A 26,929-nucleotide genomic window follows, 5' to 3' on the forward strand; every position below is an offset into this window, starting at 1 on the left:
TTTTTAGGGCATGGCAAATTAAGGATAAAAAAACTTGGTAAAGATAGCAGTTTTTGAAAATGTAAAGAATTACCATAATCACAATAATTGATCTCAGCTCAGGTCTTGATCTCAGCTCAGGTCTTGATCTCAGGGTCATGAGTTCAAGTCCTGCATTGGGCTCCATGCTGGGTGCGGAGCCCTAAAAAAGAAAGAAAAAAGAAAAAAGGAATAGAGTTTTTAAAAACTGCACAAATTTTGAATGTCATTCATTCAGTAAATGTTTTTTGAGCATCTGTCCTCTGCAGGTGCTATGTCAGATGTGAGGGATAGACAGTGGACAGGTCGAACATAGTCCTTGCCCTCATGGAGCTTATATTCTATAAGGGGAAATAGACATTAAACAAAGAATTACAGAATGGACTAGTTCAATTTTCAGTTCCCTTTTTTCTTTAAAATTAATGTCTGCATTTAACATGGTAATTTCTGTCTTGAAAGCTATGATTGTCAGTGTATGTCACAGTGGTATTTTCAGAATTGAGGAAATACAGTAATCTATTTACAACTGTGTTAAGCGCTTTGAGTGGACAGTAAATGATTTTATTAAAAAGTGTGTGATAGGGGACTTGACATGTTTGGAGGCTTTGGGAAGGCTTCCCTGAGCCCTTTCAACTGAGTTCTGAAGGATGAATGGAATTATTGAGGGGATAGAGTTGTCAGATGTGGGAAAGAGCTTTCCAGTCAGAGGGAAGAATGTGTGACAAGCTTTTGAGCCTGAAAGAATATGGAGAATTCGAGGAATAATAACAACAGCTAACATGTACTGATTACTGAGCTCATATTACGTACCTGTCACTGTCCTAAGTTCTTTATTTTGTTGATTATGAATGCAGGGCATGGAGAAGTGAAGTAACTTGCCCAAGGTCACATAGCTAAAAAGGTAAGGCTGAAATTTGCACTTAGGCTCCTCTGCTTGTAAACGATTGTGCCTCCTGTGAGGTACTGTTAACACTAACATGCACAGCAAGGAGGAGAGTAGCCAGGGAGTAGGCAGGAGCCAGATCATATAAGCCAGTGGTTCTCAACCGAGGGTGATTTTGTCCCCCACAGGACATTTGGTAATATGTGGAGATACTTTTGTCTGTCCAAACAGGAGGAGGGATGTGCTACTGGTGTTTGTGGGTAGAGACCAGGGATGCTCATACACATCCTACAATGCCCAGGACAGCCCCCCACAGCAAAGAATTATCTGGCCCAAATAGTCAGTAGTTGAGAACCCTGTTACAGGTTCTTACAGAGTGTATTTAGGATTTGGGTCTGTGTCTAAAGAACGATGGAAAAACATTGTGAAGGGTTTTATGTAGGGGTATGACTTGATCATATCTGTGCCTTAAAAGGATGACTTTAGTGCAGATTGGAGAGTATATCTATATCAGAAAGGATATTAGTGGATATGGGGAGATGAGTTGTGATACTTTCAGAGGCAGTGGGGGCCTGGCCCAGAGAGACGGCAGTGGGGATGGTGAGAGATGGTTGGGACGGAGAAGTAAGTAGTTGATGCTCAGTGAGTGAGTGTGTTTGAGTAGTAGAGGGGGGTAAGTTTGGATTGTGCTTCTGGGTGGTGGTAGGGATCATTTGAGTGGGAAGGAGTCTTGGAGAGGGAGAACCATGGACTTACGTGGTATGTGTTGTATTTAAGGTGCCTGTGAGGCATCTAAGTAGAGACTGAAGAGGCAGTTGGCGGATATGGATCAAGAACTCTAAGGAGAGGTCTGGGCTGTAGATAAACACTGAGACCTGTGAGCATGTAGAAGGTAATTGAAATCATGAGTGTGGATGAAATTTGTCTAGGGAGGAAGTGTAGAGTTGAAAATAATCACTCCTAAAAAAAAAAAGAAAATAATCACTCCTCAGGCTGAGTCCTAAGGCTGCTCCAGGACTTCAAGGTCAAGTCTTGAGTCTTTCTTAATTCTGACACTTTTTTGGTCATCCTTTTGTGCTCAGTTCAGATTGTTCTGTGCAAATCGGATTTGTCTGGAAAGCTAACTTCACAGGAGGCATAATGACTCTTATTTAAAATGCTTTTGAGTGTTCTCAATGGTGGTACACAAAAATTTATTAAAAATTATGAAATGTAAATCAATTTTTTAGAGTTATGAGAAGTGACTTTTTTTTAATTTCTCCCCGGTTAAAAAAAAATTCTCCCCCTTTGTGCTTACAGTCTTTATTAAACAAATCCTTCGAAAGAGTAAATCTATGTTGTTTTTGATCATTTAGAATTCCTTCCAGTGGCATTAGTGCATGAATTCAGCCAATTCCCATTGCGTGCAGACCTTTTTCCATTTTTTTCCCCGTTCACCCCTGGAACTAAGAGCTCAGGCTCTGTGATGGCCAGCGTCGCTCTGAGTATCTTGCTTTTCCTTGATTTGTTCTTCTAACCAGCATTAACAAGACTGCGTTTGTGTGAGTGTGATTGAAAAATACCTGGTATAGCATTCAGTTGTCATAATCTTCACCATTCCTGTGACTTAGAGGAATTTGGGGAAAAAAATTCAAATAGCACAATATCAGTAACCTAAATGTGAAGACATTATTGGCAACACCCTTTTTCTTCCCCCAAAGTATTTCTGTGAGAACTATGATTCACATTTTCCCCTTTGGTTAGATATGTCACTGCAGATCCAGAATTTCAATTCTCCTGAGCTATTTATTGGGTTGTATTCAGACCTGAGTAATATAGTCTATAATCTTAAATTTCCTCTCTCATTCCAAAATAATATTTTGCTATCAGAAGGTCTCTGAGTAAAAGGAAGATACAGTTTTTTGACATCAGAAGAAAATGGCTTAAAGTCCGTAGATTTTTATCTAATACATACAGGTATTTGTACTCAGAATTTATATAGTTGGTTTTCAACTACCAAAAGCTTTTTAAAAAGTAGTTAACCATAATTACATTGTAAGATCTAATTAAGAAAAATGGTACCTGAGATTTTTCTACTAAAGGGAAGTTACTAAGAAATTGAGTAATGATTTTGTTAGTCTGGAAACCATAGCAACACCATAAATATTATGTCTCTTAATTTGTCTTTCAGGGTTCTTTGGCATGAGTGTCATGGAAAAATAAACAAAATTAAACACAGTAAACTCTGAGTCTTAGCTACCTGAATTAGTCATTTTCCTTGAATGTTTCACTTTCTAGAATTTTGTATTATACATTTCTTGAAATTAAAGCATAGTCTGTAAAGATACAGATTATTTTTTGTATTTCTTAACGTCAGTTGCATGGGTTTTATATTATGGGTATACATGCAAGTTGGCAGCTCTGCACTTGGCTTGATTAAGTGCATTTCTGTCAAATTGTGAATTTTTTAATACATTTTTTTAAGATTTATTGATTTTAGAGAGAGAGGGAGAGCGAGCTCGTGCGTATGAATGGGGGGAGGGGCAAAGGGAGAGGGAGAGAGATCCTCAAGCAGACTCTCAGCTGAGCGTGGTGCTGACTTGGGGCTAGATCCCAGGACCCTGAGATCATGACCTGAGCCAAAATCAAGAGTTGGTAGCTTAACCTACTGAGCCATCCAGGCACCCCTCAAATTACGAAATTTTAATTTGCCTCTCTTGAAAAGTGTTACATGATGACAGTAGGACAGAATTTTAAAGCTAGAGGTTTCCTTTCTTTTAAAGGCATTTGAGTGTGGGTTTTCATGTACTTCTCTTTGAAAATATTAAATGCAGGAAGGTTTTGATAATAGTATAACTACCCATGAGTCTACCACCCAACATTAACTGATACCAGTGTTTTTTGATAATTGCTTCAGGTTAAAAAAGCTAAGGAAGGGAGAAAGAAGACATTATAAACGAAGTTTAGGGCCCCTTTTTCACTTCCTAGGCCTCTCTTTCCACCTGCCCCTTTACCCAACAGTGAACTACTATAATAAAATCATAAAATTTCCTTCCTGTCTGTGTTCTAAAAGCTCGAATACATATCTCCGTAAACAGTATTGTTTTATGGGTTTTTGGGTATCATTTTCCAAGTGCTCAATAGGCATGCGGGTGTGAAACAAGTAGAACCATGTGGGAAGCTGCCAGAATAACAGCTCAGTATGGCTGGAGGGAGGTTGGGGAATGGGAGGAGATAATGCTGGAGAGACCGTAGGGCCAGTCATGAAGGGATTTGTGTGCTGAGGAGTTTAAATCTGATTTTGGAAGCTGTGGAGGAGCCATTGAAGAGTAAAAGATTTTTCGGATTTGATTTGTCACACAATTGCTTTAGCCATCATATGAAGAATGACTGGTGTAGGAGGCAGAAAACTAGCTGGGAAGCTGCTATGGTCATCTTGGCAAGAGGTGCCGAGAGCCTGAATTAAGGCAGTAATAGAATGGAGAGGAAAGTTTGGATGGTAAGAACAGTAAAGAGAGAATCTTGAAGGGAGCTATGTAGTTGAGGTTTGGTGACTGAATGTGGAGGGAGGGTAAAAAAGGAGGAGGAGGCTTGTGATGATTCTTTATCTCAGTTTTTGGGTAACTGGACAGCTACCAAGGAATAAAGAGAGGAAGAGGAAGTTGAAGGGAAAGATTATAAAGTCAATTTGTGATACACTGAGGCTGAGGTTCCAGTGGGACAGCCTCAGTGGTTCATAGCTAGTTGGAGCAGGACTGTGGGAGAAAAGTCTGAGTTGGACATAAAGATTTGCAGATGATCAGTATCATGGCGAGAGGTGGGGGATGGAGGGGGAGCATAGAGTGAAAAGGGAGATCAAGCCCAGAAGCTTTAGAGCTTTGGAGCTCATGATAAATTCTGAGGAAGAGAGGTCGGAGAGTCAGGGGTAAAACTGGGCGATTAGTATTGCAGAAAGCCAAGAGATGGGAAATTTAAGAAGGAATTGAGTGGTCAGGGATGTTGGAAGTCCAGAAAGGACAAGTGAGATAAGAATAGAAAAATCCTATTGGGTTTGGTAGTTACAGGTCATTAGTGACTTGCAGGACCAATTTCAATAAAATTATTTGGGCAGAAGCCAGAATGCAGTCACGTGGAGGAAGTGGGAAGTTAGGAGGAGGTGTAAGAAAAGTTGGCTATGAAGAGAAGACAAGGCAGAATCGAACCAGGATGGGATTGTTTGTTTTTATTTGTTTTTGAAAGATGAGAGGGAGTTTGAACCTATCTAATGAGAAGAACAAGCTAATAGAGGAGAGAGTGAAGATGGAGAAGAGAAATCACATAGTTGAGTCAACCTCCCTCAGGAAGATGGATTTCATATCATAACATGGAGTGTGTGTGTGTGTGTGTGTGTGTGTCTCAGGAGGGATATAGTTATATATGTTTTATATTTATAGTTATATGGCTTATAATTCTCTGGCCTTTGAATTTTAGGATGATGGATTCAAACTATTTTTGGATCCCAATGAGGGGATTGAATTTACAAGCCTGAGATGAGATTGAGTTGGATGCTTAACTGACCGAGCCACCCAGATGCCCCTTTTTTTTTTTTTTTAAAGATTTATTATTTGAGAGAGAGCACAAGTGGGTAGGAGGGGCAGAGGGAGAAGAGGGAGAAGCAGACTCCCCGCTGAGCAGGGTGCCCAACGCAGGGCTCGATCCCAGAATCCTGGGATCTTGACCTGAGCCGAAGGCAGACGCTCAACCAACTGAGCCACTCAGGTGCCCCAGCAGGATTGGTTTCAGTTGAGTTTCTTACTTGGGATGCCACTGGGAGCCACAGTGAGTTTATTTTAGCCTGTTCTCCTATGCTTATTTTACCAAAAGAGTAACAGAATCCAAATTTGTATAAGGATGCTTTTGGGCATTGGACACCACAAAATACATTATGGCTAATCATATTTTATTTGGGGATGTTTTATCTTGCTTGTTCCTTGGTGTTTTAGGCAGAGTAATTCAACAGTGTGTAGTATGGAATAGCAAGGGTAGGAGGAGAGTGGGAATGGAGAAAGTGAAGTTAGAATTAGGAAATGAAGTATTCTAGCTGAAAGTGGTAAGAGCCTGCTTGGAAGAGTGGTGGGAGTCTCTTGGAATGGAAATTAAAGGTGGTTGGAAATGGAAAATCAAGGGATATTGCAAAGTAAGATTTGGTTAGGAAGTAGGAGGCCCTGCGACCTTGGGGTTTGAGCAAGTGTGACAAGAGTTCCATTTCTTGAGATTGGAAAATAGGGAAGCAGAGCCTATGCCCTGGAAGAAGAGGTCTCTATGGTCTATGTTTGATGTTTTAAAGATCTGCTAAACTATTTTACCTTTCCAGTGTATAGGGTTCTGATTTCTCCACATCTTTGCCAGCACTAGTTATTTTCTCTTTAAATTTTTTTAAATTTTAGTCATCCTACTGGGTGTGAAGTATCTCACTGTGGTTTTGATTTGCCTTTCCCTAATGGCTAATGATGTTGAGTATCTTTTTCTGTGCTTATTGGCCATTTGTACATCGTCTTTACAGAAATGTGTATTCAAATCCTTTGCCCATTTTAAAATGGAGTGATTTATATTTTTTATTGCATCTCATCCACTTTCTTCTCTTCTCCTTTTTTTTCTTTTCCTTTCCTTTCTCTCTTCTCTTCTCTTCTCTTCTCTTCTCTTCTCTTCTCTTCTCTTCTCTTCTCTTCTCTCTCCCCCCCATGTTTTTATTTAAATTCCAGCTTCCTCGGTGTGGCTTTTTCTCTCCCTCTAGTTGTGCAGTTTATTCTGTCAGTTCTCAGGTCCATTTCATGGGTATTCAGAATGATTTGATAGTTATCCAGTTGTGTTCTAGGGATAGGCAAGCATAGGGTCCATTTGCTGCCATCTTAGCTTGCAAATCCGCTTTGTTTTCTTAAATTCCAGAAGAGCATAATACCAAATCCTGATGGTAAAGGAAAAGTCCTTAAAGTAGAAGTATTCAAACCATAGTATGTGGTTAGTTCTCAGCTTTCCTAGAAGTTCTTTCTAGAGAATTTTAAAAATTTTATTTATTTATTTTTTTAGAAGTTTTTAAGAGGAAGAGAGAGTGCAAGCGGGGGGAAGGGCAGAGGGAGAGGGAGAAGCAGACTCCCCACTGAGCAGGGAGCCTATGTGGGGCTCGATCCCAGGACCCTGAGATCACAACCTGAACCGAAGGCAGACGCTTAACTGACTGAGCCACCCAGGTGCCCCGAGAATTTTTTTAATTTTTTTATTTGAGAGAGAGATGGGGAGAGAGCAAGCATGAGCCGGGGAGGGGCAGAGGGAGAGGAAGAGAGAATCTTAAGCTGGCTCCAAGCTCAGTGTGGAGCTGGTTGCGGGGCTCAATCTCACAACCCTGAGATTATGACCTTAGCTGAAATCAGGAGTATCAAGAGTTGGATGCTTAACCAACTGAGCCACCCAGCGCCGCCCCCGCCGAAGTTCTTTTCTTTTCTTTTCTTTTCTTTTTCTCTCTTTCTTTCTTTCTTTCTTTCTTTCTTTCTTTCTTTCTTTCTTTCTTTCTTTCTTTCTTTCTTTCTTTCTTTAAGATTTATTTACTTATTTGGGAGAGGGAGAGAGAATGTGTGCATGTGGATGCACGTGCAAGTGGAGGGAGAGGAGTAGAGGGACAGAATCTTCAAGCAGACTCTACTCTGAGTGGGGAGCTTGATGTGGGGGCTTGAACCCAGGACCCTGAGATCATGACCTTAGTGAAACCAAGAGTCCAACGCCCAAACGACTGAGCCACCCAGGCACCCTTAGAAGTTCTTAGTTATGATTGTACGATTCCTAATTAGTAGTTGAGTTATAAAGTGAACAGCCAACAAATTTAGAAGGTTTCTGAATTAATACAACCTAAAGCAATTTGTTCCAGGGGGGATCAAGTCCCATGATTTTTGCTATCATTTTATTTTTCCATTTCCCCAAGCATTTAGTGGGAAATGGATTTAATTCTATTCAAATATATCTTTGCTTTTTGTTTTATCATTTTCACTGTTCTAAAAAGAATAGATTTCTATACTTATATGATTGCATATTTCCTTTAGTCATTCTTACTGTGCCTAATATTTGAAAGCATAATGATGAGAAAAACTTTTAGAAACCTAGTCCATTGACCTACTTGATTTCACAAGTAACTTCTGAACCTGAATTTCCAGTTCCTAAATTTTCCTATTAACTTTATTTTAAAAGTTTGAGTCATATAGAGCTTAAAGACTCTACAAATACTTAAATGAATTAGGCTCCTGAATAATTCTGATTTCATGTCTTATGGTAACTTTACCTTTTTTTGTGGTAAAATACATAACATAATTTGCCATTTTAATCATCTTTAAGTATACAATTCAGTGGCATTGAGTACATTTACATTGTTGTGCATCCAGCACTATTCTCCATCTTCAGAACTTTGTCATCATCCTATACTGAAACTGCGTACCCATTAGATAAAAATTCCCCATTTCTCCCTTCCCTCCAGCCCCTCAGAACCACTGTTCAACTTTCTGTGCCCATGCCATTTGATTATTCTAGGTACGTCAAATACATAGAATCATACAATATTTGTACTTTCGTGTCTGGCTTGTTTTACTTAACATAATGTTTTTAAGATTCATCCATGTTTTAGCATGTGTCAGAATGTCCTTCCCTCCTGGATCATATTCCACTGTATGGATATAATACATTTTGTTTATCCATGCATCCATTGATGGACACTGGGTTGTTTCTACTTTTTGGCCATTATGGGTAAGGCTGCTTTGAACATTGGTATACAGATATCTGTTTGAGTCTCTGCTTTCAGTTCTTTTGTGTATGTATCCAGAAATGGAATTATCAGATCAAATGGTGATTCTATGTTTAACTTTTTTTTTTTTGCCAACTTTGTTTTAAACTTCATTAATTTTTGTGACCCCTTATTCTTATATCTCATTTATTTTATACCTGTGTGTGTAAAGTGAATGTGTAGAAATCATGCAGTTGTATTCTGAGGGGAAGATGCTAGTGTTACTACCTGGAAGTATGCTTTGTGTACCTATAATTTATCTATTTAAAAATGCATTGGTACAAGTATAGAGTACATGTTTTGTCTACTGGGTTGGAATCACCTTTTGCTTTTTGCTACTCCTACTCTCAGTATTGCTTCAGGCATCTGGTAGCAATGTGTAGAAAAATACTAAGATGAAGTACTTTTATTTTTTATTTATTTTTTAGGATTTTATTTATTTGACAAAAAGAGAGTGAGAGAGGGAACACAAGCGGGAGTGGGGGGGAGGCGGGAGAGGGAGAAGCAGGCTTCCCGCGGAGCAGGGAGCCCCGTGTGGGGCTCGATCCCAGGACCCTGGGACCATGACCCGAGCCAAAGGCAGATGCTTAATGACTGAGCCACCCAGGCACCCCAAGATAAAGTATTTTTAGATCCTGTTTACCTTTTTTAAGCTTGTTTAGTGGTATTCTTCAGTACCATCTCCAAGGGAGGCATATCTGAGTTTGGATAAAGTTGGCTAAGGAACAAAGGGAAGGGTATTTTTGTGGCTCTGAAGCTCGTGCTCTTTCTGTTACACAGCAGCCAGGTTCCCTTTCCTTTGTGAAAGAAATCTTATCAGAGAGTAGATTTCATTTATCTATAATTTAGGTTTGGTGAGAGAAAACTGGTGAGCTATTTTAGCTTAGAATGTACAGAATTGGCCATCGATCTTGGAAGCATGAAATGGGCATTCTGAATACATTTCTAAAGAAGGCTACAAGTACAAAGCATGGAAATGACAGTCCCTACACATTGCCATGGCTTTGCTGAAATTAAAAGTTTGAAAATTTTCCCCAGAAAAAATGATACTTTGTAATTTAAAAATGTATTTGCTATCTGCTGAACTTAACCTTGAAGTATTTTTCTATAAAATACGAACTCTAGTAAGAAAGTGGTGTCTACCAGTAGTCAGAGGGGTAAAGAAGGTAAGAATAGCTTTTTTAAAAGATAGAGGCCAATGAAAAATTCATGTGAAAAGATTAATTGCTCTGGTCATGTTATTGTTTAGAGCTTGAGGTTGGCAGATACACGTTTAGGGTTTGTGCTACTAAAAGGCCAGCTAGGCATACTGGGAAAGTGCCAAAATTGGGGTAGTTGAATAAGTGTTAACTCTTAAGCTGTCTCCTCTTCTTAGAAGCCTGCCAGGATCTTGCCAGGGAAAACAAATTGCTCTCTACTTCATGCTCCTTCCCTTAGTGTTGTGTTTCCATGTCCCTCAACTAGATTGAGGACTTCTTTGGGGCAGAGGTGTCACATCTTACCCTGTATTTTCAGAACTGAACATAATTGCTTCCGTACAATAGACCCTTTTAAACATTGGCTGAGTCTCTTAATGTGAGACTTGGGCACAAATACAACACCACAGGAGAAGCAGCTATTGTAGTTATCAGGGGGCGATCTGAATCAGAGTTAGGATGTGGCTGAGAACAGAGGAAGCCACTGCAAGATAGAAATCACTGAGGAGATTTTTAAGTTTCATGTGGTACATCAAGCTGTTTCCTTGTCTCATTTCCTAGATGCGTTTGTCCATGGCCTGAAATTCTTCTATTTATATAGTAGCAGACATCTACTGACACATGGATGTTGTGGGGGTGACAGAAGCATGTAATTTTGTTTTGTATTTCTTAATATTTTTTTAGAGAGAGAGTGTGCACACAAGTGGGTACAGGGAGGGGCAGAGGGAGAGGGAGAGAGAGATAATTTTAAGCAGACTCTGTGCTGAGAGTGGAGCCCGATGTGGGGCTCCATCTCATGACCCTGAGATCATTACCTGAGCTGAAGTGAGGCTTAATGGAGCACCGTGAAGTCCTGGATGGAGGTAGGTGGCCTGCAGCTGTTCATATGGAGCAAGTCCTGGGAAATAAGGGGGAGATCTGACTGGGAGGGACCTTATTTCTGTTTGTGCCTTTCTTCTCTCTCTCTTGTCTTTGTGCTAGTCTGTGGAATTTTGCTTTAACCAGAAGTACTGGGGAGCCAGGGGAGGGCTTTGCACCGCTCACTGATATGATCGGGAACGTGTTTTGAAAGGCAGATTGGCAATCCTGTAACATTGTAGAAGGGAATTATAGGGCAGCTTCTGGAGGCAGGTAGGTGAATTTGAAGGCAGTTGCAGTTGTAGTGTTCAAACAAGAGATGAAGAGTTCCTATTGTGTAATTTCACAGATATGAAATTTTGAGAATGGGTAAATTTGTAGAGACAAAGTACCATTAGTGGTTTCCAGGAGCTGGGAGGAGGGGGAACGAGGGGTGCCTACTAATGGGCGTGGTGGGGAACATATCCTGGAATTAGATGGTAGTAGTAGTTGTGCAACCTTGTGACTGTAGTACCGAAAGCCACCAAATTGTCTAGTTGTAAGTGGTGAATTTGATGGTATGTGATTTGCATGCCAGTTTAAAAGGAGAAAGATACGAAGAGTTCCTGAAACAGAAACAGCATAATAACAGCATAACAGGCCATGGGGGTGAGAGAAACCCAGCGGTGGAGAATTGGCAGTACTTTAAGACTGGATATTGGCAATGTCCAAAATGAAATAGAGTCTAAGTTTCTAATTTGTATGACTGAATTGATAGGGAAAGAAATTTTGGAAAAAGTGAGTTTGCAGAGACATAATGAATTGTGTGAAATGTTTTGAACGTGGAATCAAGGCAAGCAGTTAAAAATAAAGGCGCAGATTTCAGGAGAGACTCTGGGCTAGAACAAAGAAACGAGTGTACAGGAGCTGACTGAGGTGGTCACACAGCTGAGCGAGAGGGTATCTTGTCCGCCCACCTGCTATGGACGGTCGTGTCCCATCTGCTCCTTACCCTCACAGCTGGTGTGCAGGTTGTTGTTGTTGTTCGTAAATAAAGCTGAATCTTTATATTACATTTCAGGCAGAGGCAAGGCTGGCAGCAAAACGGGCTGCCCGGGCAGAAGCAAGGGATATACGCATGAGAGAACTGGAGCGACAACAAAAAGAGGTAATCTAGGGGGGATGATCCTCATTCTGTGCTAGTCTCAAATAAATTAATACTTGGCTAGTTTCCTTCTGAAATAAATCTGGTTCCTGTTGAAACACTGGGAATAGTATAACCTGATGTGTATATTTTAACAAGCCATTCTATGTCAGCAAATTAAATATAATATTTGCTTTAAATAATAACAGCAAACACAGAAATAGCTCTTACTGTATGCATTGTAGCAAGTTGTTATGGTGTGATAAGTGCTTTACTTATATTAGCTGAAGTCAGCTTAGAGATGACAAAGTTATTTACTATAGTCCTAACTGTCTTAGAGTTTAGGTTAATTATATTATGATATCTACATAGTAAAACACTGTGAAGTCATTCAACCTTACAGTTTTGAAGCATATTTAATAATGGAGGAAGATAGTCATGCAAGAAAATTAAAAACAACAACAACAATTGTTAAGACTGGTAGGACTCCCATTGTGTGTTACAAAAACTATCATATATAGGGACAAAAACTACTTAGAAATGATTACTATCAATACTTTGGTTTGTCAATGGTGGAATTGATTAGTTTTGGTTTTTTCTTAGTGCTTTTTTATAGATAAATTTCAATACATTTTTATCATCAGAAAGAAAAGCAAAAAATAGAAAAATAAAATAGGCATATAGAAATTGGGCTGCTTTAAAATGAAATAAATACTCTTTTTAACTCTTCCCTTCTGACATCAACCTGACTCTGAAAATTCACATAAAAAATATTTCTGATGCCATATTGGTATAAAGGGGAAAAAGCCTGCAGGATATTATTAATAGTATTAAACACTTTATTTTGATGTTGGTGGTGGACTGCTGCTAATGTGTTGAAGACAACTGTATAGATTTTATTCACAGCTCAAAAAGTAAACCAAAAAGCAGTTGATACCTATGTTGCTATTTTTGTTTTTGATCTCATATATAGTTTCAAATATTGAATGCAATTCTTCGCTTAAAATGGAAGTGTTGCAATGCACAGTCTTTTATACTCCTAAAATTATAGTAAAATTATAAGGAGATTGTTGCAAAGTGTAAGTTCCATTACCTCTAAACTGCAGAGAGCCATATATCTCTTCATTGTTGAGCATATTTAGCTTAGTAATTATCTGTATTTTGAATGTGTAACTTATGTTGAGCTAACGATCACTGCTCTTCAGGGCAAATGTATAGGATTAATTTAAGACTTTTCAGATCATGCAGTATGTTGGAAACTTCAGTTGATGAAACTTTTGTATTTGTAGCACTGTCATTATTCCTTTGATCGGAAATGGGGACAGATTCAGAAGTGGCTGGTAGGCCAGGATTGCCTGCCCTGCATGTTGTGATCAGTTGCTGAAATAATGCAACCTTGAAGTAAAACATTCACTAATAGTTTGCCAAGTAGGAGTGTTTGCCATGTTTGAACCTAAAGGTTAGAGTGTGTCTCTTCTGTCTGTAGTGGACCAAATATGTACTTGGAGTCCATCCATTTTCTGTTGTAGTCTACAGCCTCACACTTTTGTCATGAATGCTCTTGACCAAGAAAGACTGAGTGAATGGATGTGTTTTCTTTCTCTGAGTTTGTTCTTGTCTCCCTCAAATTTGTCCCCCTCTCCTTTCCCTCCTTCTTTTACTCCCTCCTTCCCCCCTTCCTTTCTCTCTTTTTTAAAAAAACTAGGCAGAAATGTCCTCATTGAGAGATGACCCAAGTCATTCTTTAATTTTCTATGAAAATTACTCTTATGTTTTCACTTCTCTCAGTTCCTTTTCGAATCTTCTACCACCACTCCCAAAGAGCAAATCGTGAACCAGTAAAATATTAGTCATTGGGAATCATTCCTAAATTTGAACTTTTTTCAATGTTGATAATTTCACCAGCTGTCTCCTATTGCAGAGGTTCTTCCTGCATGTGAATAGGCTTGGGAGATGAAGCAGGAAGCCTTAAAATCTCACGCAGACTTTTGAATGTATGTATATTTTTAAGTGAAATGCCCCACAGGTGTTATGAACACAAGATTCTCAAGGGAGTCTGTGATCCCTAAAGGGTTAGGAACCACTAATTGCTGTTAAACAAGAAATTTTTATAAGCAAATTCCTTCTGTAGCAGCATTTTGAAGTACAACCAGAATTAAAATATTTATGAGTGTAAAAAATATTTATGACAGTACTGACCTACAGATTTAAAACTTTATCATACTTCTCATTGTGATATTTTAGAAAGGAGAGAAAGATGATGTTTGGTTACTTATAATTAAGTGATCCCTCATGAATGTGTTTGTTACTTTGGAGTAGAATCTGTCCTTTCTTGTTACTAAAGCTAGCCTAATTGGTTTTATTTAAAGTGTCTTCTGCATGAAACTGGGTTATCTTACTGTTGATGCATTAAGAACATTTTGTGTGAATAAAAGAAATCACTTTTGCTTGCAAATTTTCCATGGAAATACTAATTTCATTTTTTAAAATTATGTATTATAGATCTAAAATTAAACTACCTGAGATTTTATTATCTTAGGGCGCACAAAACATTAAATAAGAAGAAAAGCCTATATTGAAAGTCTCATATTTGATTCTCATATTCCAAGGCCATGAAGATAAAAACATATTTTTTATCTTTGAAATGTGTGCAGTTCAGGAAGTGAGTGCACTAGATTTTCATGGAAAGGGGAACATTTTGGGTTTAGAGGTTTAGAATGCAGATGGTGACTAACTCAAGTTCTGAGTGATAGCTCCAACTCGCAGAGAACATGGATGGGGTTTAGTTTCAGGTGGGAATGATTATCACTTAACCCCTTCTGACATTTACTTTTACTCTTTTCAAACTAATTTTTCCTTACACTTTTCAGCTTATTTGTCTCTCTGGCTGCATTCTGTCTATGAGCCTATAGTAGAAGTTGGCATGTTGTAGTCACAATGTAAGATATAAGGAACAATAAATTTATAATAAAATAATGCATATACAAATAATAGGGTTGTCAGTTATTAGAAGGGAAAATGTACCCATGTTAAACATTTCTCCTGATTTTCACACTTTCTGGGTGTGGGGGTGGATGTTGGCGGATGTGAACAGGAAAAGCCAGGGCATGAGGCTCAGGAATGAAGCTAACAATGAGTGCGATTTGTATGCTGGCGCTGTGCTAGTGGTTTTTACATATGTCTCCATTTCACACGATAAGATAAGGACCACCATCTCCATTTTACAGATAAGGTAATGAAGGATTGGTGAAGCCAACAACTTGCTCAGTCATTGGCAGAGCCAGAATTCAAAGGTCAGAGAGAGCGCCACACCTGCTAATGGGTTGGAAGGTGAAAGGACCAGGATGAAAGGGCCCAAGTCTTTGTAGGCCTCCAGACAGCCCTAGTGAGGCCAGTGTTTCTGTTTTTAAACCGAGTGTCTCCATCAGCATGTCGTGACCTGGAAAAGAATGTGCGACTTCTGAGGTTTCCTAATTTGAAACTGAGGGAATGGCTCTAGCCTTGAGTTAAATATTACTTGTTGACAGAGAACAGGGCCAGGTGTTTTCAGTGGGATGTTGTCTTCTTTCAATAAAATCACTTCATCCCCACATCAGGTGAATTTTTAAAAGCAGTCTGTGTTTCATTTCCATTAATTTAAAAGTATCAAAACAATTTTCCAGAAAGCCTTGAACAAATATACATCCATTTATTTATTCATTTGGCAGAGAGAGCGAGCGAGCACAAGCAGGCAGAGCAGCAGGCAGAGGGTGAGGGAGAAGCAGACTCCCTGCTGAGCAGGGAGCCGGACGCGGGACTCTCCATCCAGGACTCGATCCTGGGACTCGATCCTGGGACTCGATCCCGGGACTCCAGGATCATGTCCTGAGCCGAAGGCAGTCGCTTAACCAACTGAGCCACCCAGGCTCCCCTATACATCCATTTTTTAAGGCATTGTCCTGTTTTTTTTCTGCCTTGGATCCTTTATACTGCTAATGACTTCCAGGACAATGAAAATGGATTGTTTCCCAGACTGTGGACGAGAAGGATAGTCAGCCTTGTAGTTGGTACCTAGAAACACAGTTGCTGAAATTTTTTCTCTTGGCCCCTGGTGCTATTAATTCAGGAAAAGCCAATTGGCAGTTTAAAATACTATTCTAGAATACCTGGGAAATGAAGTTGCTTGTTCTTCCAGAGAAAGAGAAATCTTTGAGTAAAACCCAGGCTACCTGGCCATTTTCTTCATGCTCTTGTTTTGTAATCAGTGTAGATTTAGCCAGTGTAGGATGGTCTCTTTATGGTTTGGTGGTCTAGTGAGTCAGAAGATTTGAATGCTTGTCCCAGCTTTATGTCTTTGTGGATTCCTACTTAATCTTTTTGTGGTGCAATTTTCTTTACTTTAAAATGAAGGGATCAGATTGTATAATCTCTAGGGAACTTTCTAGCTCTTAAAAATAATTCTAGGGTCTTTTATACAAGAATTTCCTTCTCTTTCTCTCATATTTGTCACTGTGCAGAAGTATTCAAGGTAGGGGCAGTAATTCACAACTACCTGAATGCCTGCCTCTTTATATAAGAGTGGCACTACATGGCAGCCTCTTAGTAAAATATGTGCTTTGTGGGTTTTTTGGTATAATGAAAATTTGCTTTGGGTTCGCCTTACTGTTTGAACAGTAGCTACCAGCCATATGTGGGTAATTACATTTAGACTTAAATAGATTAAAATTAAAAATTTAGGTCCTCAGTTACACTTCTAGCATTTCAGGTGGTCAATAGCCACAAATGGCCATTGGCTACTGTTTTAGATAGCACAAACACAACATTTCCACTTTGTCAAAGAAAGTTCTGGTGGACAGTGCTGGTTTAAGGTGTAGTTTATGAGTGGAATAAACTGTATTCTCGCAGTTCACATTAACTGGCCTGTATGGGGTTTACATTTTATTCTGTAGTCTTCTAAGGTCTTTTTAGGCCATTTTTTTCCCAAACGGGGCTAAAAAATAAGTTTTTTTTTTTTTTTTAAAGATTTTATTTATTTATTTGAGAGAGAGAGAATGAGAGACAGAGAGCACGAGAGGGAAGAGGGCAGAGGGAGAAGCAGACCCCCTGCTGAGCAGGGAGCCCGATGTGGGACTCGATCCCGGGACTCCAGGATCATGACCTGAGCTGAAGGCAGTCGCTTAACCAACTGAGCCACCCAGGCGCCCAAAAATAAGTTGTTTTATTAAGAATAATTATTATTATTATTATTTTTAAAGATTTTATTTATTTATTTGACAGAGAGACACAGCGAGAGAGGAGATACAAGCAGGGGGAGTGGGAGAGGGAGAAGCAGGCTTCCCGCGGAGCAGGGAGCCTGATGCGGGGCTCGATCCCAGGACCCTGGGACCATGACCTAAGCCGAAGGCAGACGCTTAACGACTGAGCCACCCAGGCGCCCCAAGAATTAATTTTATAAGTAGCATAATTGAAAATAAATATGAATTCATCTGTCTTTGCTGCATCTTTAATGAGCTGTGGTTTTTAGAGGTCGATTTTTAAAAAGTGCTCTTGTGTGGTAGGTGGAATGAAAAAAAAGGTTAAAGGGAAGATTGAACATTAAACTATGTAGGTTGCCCTAGTACCCCAAATAAGACTGGGAAGGGGTGTGTAGAATTAGGCTGCCTGAATAGCACAAGGTTCTTTAAAGCTAACTAGCTCAGAACTGGTTACCACTCAATAAACTGTGCCTACTCTGCTGGGTTTATGCACATGCTCCCAAAACTTTTGTGGTATATAACCTGATAGGGAAAAAGGAAGAAATTTGCTTGGCTTCTTGCAGATTACATGTGTCTATTACATAACAAAAATGTAAACCAGAGATGAACTTCCAAAGTTCAGAACACTCTGTTGGGTTTTATATCATTGAATCATATTGGCGCTTATACAGACTTCTGAACAGATTTGATCACATGCATCAGTATACACAGCAGATGACAACCAGGAGTGTTTTGAAGGATGCTGAAAGATCATGACCAAAATAAGGCATTAGATTGTGGTGTTTCTGTTGAGTTACTGTTTCTATAATTTGAAATGGATGATCAGACATAGCCACATCTATTTGTTCCACCTGTAACGATCATGCTGTAGTGCCACGTGGTGTTGAGGTATTGATTCATTTTGGAAAAGACAGCGTTGATTAGCCATGAACCCAACTGGACAGTTGTGTGTAGATTCTTAGTTAGTGCAAATTACTTTAACACTCTGGACTTTGAAATTCTGAAAGATCAGAAGTTCCTTACTGTTGCAGTGATTAGACTCTAGGAACTAGTCATTTGATCTCACAGACAGGACTTAATGCTCCATTGCTAATAGCTGACTGTCAAAAAGTTTAGAATTGCATTTAATTTAGTCAACTCTTAGGCTGTGGTCATGTTTGTTTTTTTTTTTCTTTTCTTTTTTTACCATCTTCAGGAGGCATAACTCTTGAAATAACTTTACCAACTCTAAAATATTTATGTAGTTTCTTCTAATTATAAGTAGTTTTTCATATTAACAAGACACAGGGGTTATTTTATTTAGTTATTCTTTTCTTTTCCAGGTGGAGGGGTGCAAGAAAACAAAAAGAAATTCTTTTGCAGTGAGCACAAAATTATTTATGACCCCCAATTTTTTAAGTCCTTAAACTATCTTTGTAATAAACATTTCTTCCTGCCTTGCATAAATGAACATTCACAATGAAAAAAGAATAGATAAAAGTCTACTTTTTTTTTTAAAGATTTTATTTATTTATTTGACAGAGAGAGAGAGACAGCGAGAGAGGGAACACAAGCAGGGGGAGTGGGAGAGGGAGAAGCAGGTTTCCCGCAGAGCAGGGAGCCCAATGTGGGGCTCGATCCCAGGACCCTGGGATCATGACCTGAGCTGAAGGCAGATGCTTAACGACTGAGCCACCCAGGCGCCCCTTAATGCTGAACTCAATTTCTGTTTATTAAGTATACTTGCTTATTTTTATCTTGGTATATTGAGCTCTCTTGGTTGTTTATAGATTACATTCCACAAGTGGTCAGACACACATACACAAGATTATTATTGCTACTTGCTTTCCACCTGAAATATGTGGCTGCCCCAAAACCAACTTTAGAAGCTGAGTTGTCCACACCTGCTTGCTATAAGGAAGGTGCTGCTGTGCTCCTAACCGATTGTTGTTTGCGCAGTTCTTCTGATAGACAACCCTTCTGTCCGGTGATTAACTCTCCATGTACTTTCTCCTTTCCCAGGAAGATTCAGAAAGGGCCAGGTATTCCCACCGGTCCAGTCATCATCGACCTTATCTGGTTTGTAATAACCAATAAACTTGCCCCTAATACTTGCCCCTCTTTAACTTCATGCAGTCACCCACAAACTTATGCTATGTTTGTTTTTGTTCTTATCAGGGAGTTGAGGATGCGTTGTCCATTCGAAGTCTTGGCAGTCACAGGGTTGGTATTTTAAGTTGTTTGTACCATGATAGCAGAGCTTATATGTTTGAGCTTTCTGCAGCATTATTGCCTGAACAATCTGACCGTGTTCATATTGCTTTGCCTTAAAAAAACACAAAAAACAAACAGAAAATATTGGCAAAGTCCTTTCATTGGAAAGTGATCTTTCTCTTAAATTATTGCTATAATCAATATAAATCAATTCTACAATCATGAATATTTTAAACTATTAACATATGTATTACTCTTTTTGTATAAAAGGACCTTTGATTTTGGAAAAGTATCGCAAAATAAGAAGATTGATTTTTATGGAATGACATCTGTGTGGTTCAACTTTCAGATTTTCCTACTTTCCTACTTTTTAAAATAATAATTTATTAAATGGGTAATAGCTTTGGGGCTTGGTTAACTAATTCTAGTTTTATTACATGGAAAAATTGAGCTACTGATTGAAAAATTCCCTGCTTATCATATTTATAGTAATTACCAAACCTCAACATTTTGATTAACATTTTGTAGTATGCCTTAGCTTTTTAGCATACATTGCTGTAAATCAAGGTAAATGAGACTTCTTTCATTAAAGTCTTGTATATTGTGCCAAGACACTGATCTCTTTTTAAAGAATTGTGCTTTAAACCTTAAAGCAATGCGTTTAATTTGTGCATTGACAATATTATTATGTGTATATCTAGATTTTTCATCAGTAAAATGATCTTTCATGTTGCGGTCTATATTGGTTAACTTTCCCTAAGTCTAGTTTTCTTCCTATCTTGTGTAATATAATAAACCAAGTGTTTGGTATATGAGTTACGGATGTGTTTGTACTCTTAAATAGTCCTTTACTCTAGTCATATTTCTTACTGGTGAATGTAATTTACTTTCTCTTTTTACAGAAGTCAGTACACTTGTTTTTGAATCATAAATATTTTAGTTAATTGCAAAACTTTAGATTTATAAGAATATTAACAAGCCTTCACGGCAACCTAATCAGCAACTTAAGAATGATTTTACAGGAGAAACATTTTTTAAGATAATAAATTCATCCTGCTTCTCCCTGGAGATTTTTTTTCTCTTTAAACATCATACAGGGAGTTAGTCAATAAAAACTTGAAAGTTGAGTGTTGAGAGTTTGAAAACAATCTCTCCCCATTTTTAAAAAATTTATGGCTTTTTCCTTTGCTTTTCATTATAATGTTCATAGTATGAAGTTTCACACAGTTATCATCAAACTGGTTATTTATAATTTTCTATGTGGTCTAAGGGAAACTTGATTATATATTAATATTAGCTTAACCGAACTGTAGAACCATCCAAGTTTGACCTAATTTAAGAAACTATTTTTTTATCATTTTTAAAAAAGATTTTATTTGTTTATTTGAGAGAGAGAGTGTGTGCACATGAGAGAGCGAGCAGGGGGGAGGAGCGGAGGGAAAGGGAGAAGCAGACTTCCCACTGAGTGGGGAGCCGAGCGGGGAGCCTGACGCGGGGTTCAGTCCCGGGACTGCAGGATCGTGACCTAAGGCAAAGGCAGATGCTTAACCGACTGAGCCACCCAGGCACCCCTAATTTAGGAGCCTCTAAAACAAATCTGCAAACAAGCATAAGAGAAATTAAACCTGCAATTAAGCTAATAAGGAATTGGTTACCATGAATGTCTATAAAGTAATGATGATTTTCTTTTTATGGAAATTATATCATTAAATAAATTTAAGATAAAACTAGAACTCTCACAGCATTTTATTTCACTGTGGTGTGAAAATTTGCTACTGTGGTAAAGAGTAAAGCTCCCAGTATTTTAAAAAATCTGAGTGTGAACATGAAGATTAATAAAAATTTTACACCCTAGAGGAGACTCTAGTACGTTATTGTATATGAGTGTATACCCAGCACATTTTAAATAGTTAGATTTCCTGGAAATAAGTCTGAAAGCTCACTGATAACATTGTTTAAAAGAAATATAATTAGGGGGGTCACCTGGGTGGCTCACAAGAGTCGCATGCTCTACTAACTGAGCCAGCTAGAGCCCCCAGATTATTTACTTTTTAAAAAAATAACTACCACGGGACATCTGGGTGGCTCAGTTGGTTAAACGTCTGCCTTCGGCACAGGTCATGATCCTGATCCTGGAGTCCGGGGATCCAGTTCCGCGTTGGGCTCCCTGCTTAGTGGAGAGCCTGCTTCTCCCTCTGCCTGCCACTCCCCCTGCTTGTGCTCTCTCTGTCTCTCTCTCTTTTTTTTCTTTTTTTAAAGATTTTTATTTATTTGACAGAGAGACAGCCAGAGAGGGAACACAAGCAGGGGGAATGGGGTAGGGAGAAGCAGGCTTCCCGCAGAGCAGAGAGCCCAACGTGAGGCTCGATCCCAGGACCCCTGGATCATGACCTGAGCCGAAGGCAGACGCTTAACGACTGAGCCACCCAGGCGCCCCTCTCAATCTCTCTCTCTGACAAATAAATAAAATCTTTAAATAAAAGTTAAAAAAAAATAACTACCACATACATTAAGCTGAATATATAGACAGCTTTTGTTCTCTTTTAAAAATAAATGTGATGGCCTAAAACACTGACCTAAACTTTATTGGGATTTGCTATATAATTTGGGAGTTTTGATATTTCTTTGCCAGTTACTTTTTAAAATGTATGAGCTGTATATTAAAAAGGTCTAACACTTTTGGACTTTGTATTTGATGTGTGAACATAAGCAGTACCTGGATGTGAGGCAGATGTATTTAAGGTTTTCTGTCATATTCTTAGGACTTTAATCTTTTTTTATCCAATTAACTTCAGTTAATACTTTCTTGAAAGATGACCAGCCAGAAGGTATTTGGGCTGGAAATGGTGTCCATGTTATAGACATTCTATAAAAAATTAAAAGAACAAAGATAGTTCAAGACTGTGAATGATAGGTTTTGGGGAAGGAGGAAGAAATCAAAGCCCTGAGCTTAGAATTTAAACAGTCTGTTTCTTTAAACAACAATCTGCCTTTGAAAAACATCTTAAAAATGCTTGGTCACTGCTTTTTATATTGAAATTTGAGAAGACTATAAGGTAGAGGTCCAAAATTAGAAAATTGAGGCCATCTTGAACCAGAGTAGTAGGGGTACATTGCAATTTCTTATTGGTGCAGATTTTTACTGTTGTATATATTAGTTCCTCTTTAATTATCAATACCCTTAATATAATTTTAATGAATTCAATTTTAATATGCTTGCAATTTGTGTTTTGTCATTTACTACTACACTGTTTAATTCCATGGAAGAACCCATCGAAGGACATAACTGGGACACACTGGAGCAGAGCCAGTACACCCAAAAGGAAAGACATCATGGTGTGTAGTTCAGAAAAATGTGCAGTGTTAATATTATGCACTTTGACTCTCAGAGTTCTGCGGGCTTGAGTGATGGGTATATTCTAATGGAAATTGACACTTGCTGAACTTTGTTTCCACAAACAAAAAGTTGCTCTATTTCTTTTAATTTTATTTCAAATGAAGACTTTCAGGTAACTTTCTGTGAGAGTTAAATTCTTTCTGATAGACTGTCAAAGATTTGGAAATGTTTTAGCTAGAGCCCTTAATATCTTCAGTTCTTCCTCCTTTGGTGAATTATTTGTTTCTTTTTGTTTTTTTTTTTAAAGATTTTATTTATTTATTTGATAGAGAGAGGGAGAGCACAAGCAGGGGGAGGAGCAGGCAGAGGGAGAGGGAGAAACAGACTCCCTGCTGAGGAAGGAACCCGATGTGGGGCTCGATCCCAGGACCCTGGGATCATGACTTGAGCCAAAGGCAGCCACTTAACCGACTGAGCCACCCAGGCGCCCCGAATTACTTTTTTTTAAACAACGTAAATACCAATTGGCATGTACTAGGGGGATTCTTTTCGTTTACCCAGTTGTTCTAGTAGCAGTTGGAGTGTCCAAGCTATGGATTTCTTATCAGATAGATTCAGCAGTTTTTTTAAAAACCAGCTGAACTCTGCATTATATTTTAGAAAGGGAAAATTGAAATAGGTCAATTTCAATTCCTCTGTTAAATTCTATGCCTTTGTAAAATGCCATTGGTGCTACAGAGAGGATCAGAAAACATAAGACATGACTGTTTTCTTCAGTGAACTTACTGGTTGGGAGGGTGGAATAGTTTATATGCAAGAATGTGTGGCTTGAGCAATACATATTTTAGTGATGGTATTTTTTTTAAACAAAAAAGATATTTTGTTAATGGAGAGGAGACCTAAGTGAAATTTCTATAGAGAAGGAACTTTACTTTCAGGGAAATGTCACTATTTTACCATTGCACATAATTTACTAAATGTGCACCTTTAGGCATCTTAGAAAATTTTAGATAAACAAGATTTTTGTTATACATGTAATAACACTCTTTGCTGTTTGCCTCTTCTGGGTAAGATTGCTTAAAAGGTGTAAGCTAGAATGCTTAAAAAACAAAATTAGGGGCGCCTGGGTGGCTCAGTTGGTTAAGCGACTGCCTTCGGCTCAGGTCATGATCCTGGAGTCCCGGGATCGAGTCCCACATCGGGCTCCCTGCTCAGCAGGGGGTCTGCTTCTCCCTCTGCCCTCTTCCCTCTCGTGCTCTCCTGTCTCTCATTCTCTGTCTCTCAAATAAATAAATAAAATCTTTAAAAAACAAACAAACAAACAAACAAAAACAAAATTAGGAAATCACAATTCTTTTTTTTTTTTTTTTAAGATTTTTATTTGTTTATTTAACAGAGAGAGAGAGCACAAGTAGGCAGAGCGGCAGACAGAGGGAGAGGGAGAAGCAGGCTCTCCCCTGAGCAGGAAGCCCGATGCGGGGCTCGATCCCAGGACCCTGGGATCATGACCTGAGCTGAAGGCAGCCGCTTAACTGACTGAGCCACTCAGGCGCCCCAGGAAATCACAATTCTAAGTAGTTACTATTTAATTCAGTTTCTTGGATTCGAAATGTGGTATTATGCCTATTATCTTATTTTCTTAAAGACCCTACATGAAATGCGGTTTTTCTGGTCTTATCATAAATTTTATGTGTTTTTCTTTGATTGATATTTAATCCCACACTTGTATGTATACTGTGCATATTCCACACTTTGCTTGGACTAAGTTTCCAGTTTTGTTCAGTGTTTTTAGTAAGGAAAGGTCTTGAGAAAGGAAGTTTTTCAGCTGTGTCCACAGGCAGATCCAAGGGAACTTCCACATTTTGATGCTGCAATTGTTTTTTTTGTAAGCCTGATTATATATTAGTTATGTGCTCTCACTTCATTGTCCATGCCTTCCTTGCTTTTGCCATGTTTCAAACAATGGGAAATGATGGTAACAGCCACAATAATAGAAAGTAAAACATCTTTTTAATTTCAAAATGTTTAATTCCTGCATGTAAAGGCTCCCTGTGGGTGTTTTGTGCTAGGGTATACTGAGGTTGAGTCATCTCGCCATTATTGACTAGGAATTCTGTGTTTGAAAGAGAACATGCAGCGTTACATGTACAAAGAGTTTAGCAATCACTTATATTAGGAAAGTGTGGGTGTGGGGAAGAAGATTCTTTAATTCAAATGTAATAGCCTTTGTGTATAATAATTTTCAACTTTTAAAGTAGTGCTGAATTTTTTTAAATTGTTTTATTTAAATTCCAGTTTGGATTTTTAGTAACTTTGCAAACGTTGCTTTTTTCCTCTTTATATTTCTGATTTGGGGAATACAATCAACATTCAACTTTTTCTGAAATCCAGTATGATGCTCTCAAGGATAGATCATCAAGACTTTCATCATTAGTATGTAGTGCATGACTTTGTGTTAAATGTAGAGTTTTACTTTATAAATGTCTGATCACACTAATCATAGATTATGACTAACTTTCCACAGGTTTGTTATTATGTTTTGGGGAAAGCGTATGGCCAACGATGCAAAGACTGTTTTGCAATTGTGGCATAATTGAACATTTGAATAATTTTTTCTTTTAAAATTTCAGGATCAGATAAAAATGATTTGCTTCCTTATCCAGCACTAAGATTGGTAGTAATATCTTTTCTTAAAGTGATGAGCTCCTCAAATGACACATATGTGTTGCCTGGAAGACATGTTTCTGGCAGTGTTTGATACCCACTGAACTACAGGCCCTGCTGTGTTTGTTTCTTATTATGTGCCACAGGCTGGCAGGTGTGAAGTTGCTAAACAGGAAATAGCCAGCAGTGACGGGTGATACCTGAAACATCAATTATACCTGCTCGTTTTTGCTTGATTTGGTTGGTTTTTTATGTATGTCATTTTAGCCAAGGAAGTTTAGTTATAGCATGTTTTCCTTGGGTTAATATTATGTCAGTAGATTGCCTGAGTTTCTAGACAATATAGTCATCTCTTAAAATGTTCAGGGTAATCTATGAAAGGAAGGATATGCATATTCAAAAAAGAAAAATGAGTGGATGGATTCAGGATCTAGCTGTGCATATGACAGATGATTTGCCTGGAGCAGACTGCTGATAAGTAGGACGTTGCTAGCACCTCCTCATTTCAGGTGGGCAGTATATAGCTAGATTGGGTTTCTTGTCTACCTAATGATCTTTATACTAGTATTTCTGTCCTCCTTCATTCCCTCATATACACTTGGCTTTGTGCTCCTGGGAGAAGTTATGTATTGAGACAGGGCTGTCTTCAGAGGACCTGCGTGTAAGGTCATTGTCTGATAATGCTGTTGCTACAAGGGGCAGTCCATACTGTCTTGGCTGTTTTCCTCCTGAGCAGCATGTGCCGTGGGACCACTAACTTGGGTCAGGAGTATTTTCTTGGGCAGAGCAATGCTCAATCTTGTTTTGGTTGATCCCAAAGGATTGCCTTTTGGCCTTTTGCTAAGGTAGGCCTAGAAGGAAGTCGACCCTCTTGTCCCCCATACCTTTATAAAGAAGATAGAAAGCACTCAAATAAGATGTGGGGTGAACATCTTCACAAATGCCCTGCCTGGCTCTGAGTCCTAATTACATCTTTTTGAGCTGGCTGTACATGGAGATGGGATGGCACAGGGGAAAGTGAGGGGGAGTGAAGATGTGTAGAGGTGCTAGATACCTTAGCTAGTCAGTCAAGTGCCATGAATCATTTACTAACAGCTGGTAAATAGATTCCATGGGGACTGCTCTGTATCTCATATTCATCTTTCTGTGTATAATTTTAAGACGAAGTTTATTAAGTTATTTTTTAAACTTCACTATGTGATCATGAAAGTTAACTTCAAATGTTTACTTCCAGAATCATTCTTACAGTCATTCTTATGGAATGAAGAAGAGGTCTTCTGGTTCTCATAAAGACCCACTGGTTAGTTGTGTTCTGTCTCATGTCCCACTGTCTTGTGCTGCTATAAAATTCACTGATTACTTTTAGGGAACTTAAGAATTATGACTGCTTTGGTGTGTGCCTTAGGTATTATTGAAATTTGATAACATACTGAAACATGATTTATCAGAATCTTATTTAAAAGTAATTTTGTTTTCACTTACAGGATTTAATATCAAGTTAATACAAGAAGTTCATTAATCACCTACTTTCATTTATGAACTGTCCTTTGGAATATACTTCAAGAATAAGTTTAGTGAGGGCGCCTGGGTGGCTCAGTTGGTTAAGCGACTGCCTTCGGCTCAGGTCATGATCCTGGAGTCCC

The 26,929-nt window shown here is 38.6% G+C and overlaps 1 protein-coding gene across 10 annotated transcripts in view; it reads left to right on the forward strand.

Moving 5' to 3' along the window:
- Positions 1–26,929, forward strand: part of LRRFIP2 (LRR binding FLII interacting protein 2) — a 108,723-nt gene that overhangs the window by 25,588 nt on the left and 56,206 nt on the right. For 4 of the 10 annotated variants that reach the window (XM_064590234.1, XM_045904060.3, XM_064590242.1 and 1 more), the window contains exons 3-9: positions 11,796–11,882; positions 13,148–13,198; positions 19,094–19,150; positions 19,250–19,294; positions 22,553–22,621; positions 25,014–25,055; positions 26,521–26,586. In XM_064590234.1, coding sequence (XP_064446304.1) covers positions 11,796–11,882; positions 13,148–13,198; positions 19,094–19,150; positions 19,250–19,294; positions 22,553–22,621; positions 25,014–25,055; positions 26,521–26,586 — 417 coding nt within the window. Of the gene's footprint in view, positions 1–123; positions 920–11,795; positions 11,883–13,147; positions 13,199–19,093; positions 19,151–19,249; positions 19,295–22,552; positions 22,622–25,013; positions 25,056–26,520; positions 26,587–26,929 lie in introns of those variants that run through there. The other 6 variants (XM_064590261.1, XM_045904064.3, XM_064590274.1 and 3 more) reach the window with 3 other exon arrangements.

Source organism: Mirounga angustirostris, unplaced genomic scaffold, assembly GCF_029215605.1.
Source record: "Mirounga angustirostris isolate CCGP_5_RB_7025 unplaced genomic scaffold, mMirAng1.0.hap1 SCAF_1, whole genome shotgun sequence".
In the NCBI taxonomy this organism is placed as follows: Eukaryota; Metazoa; Chordata; class Mammalia; order Carnivora; family Phocidae; genus Mirounga; species Mirounga angustirostris.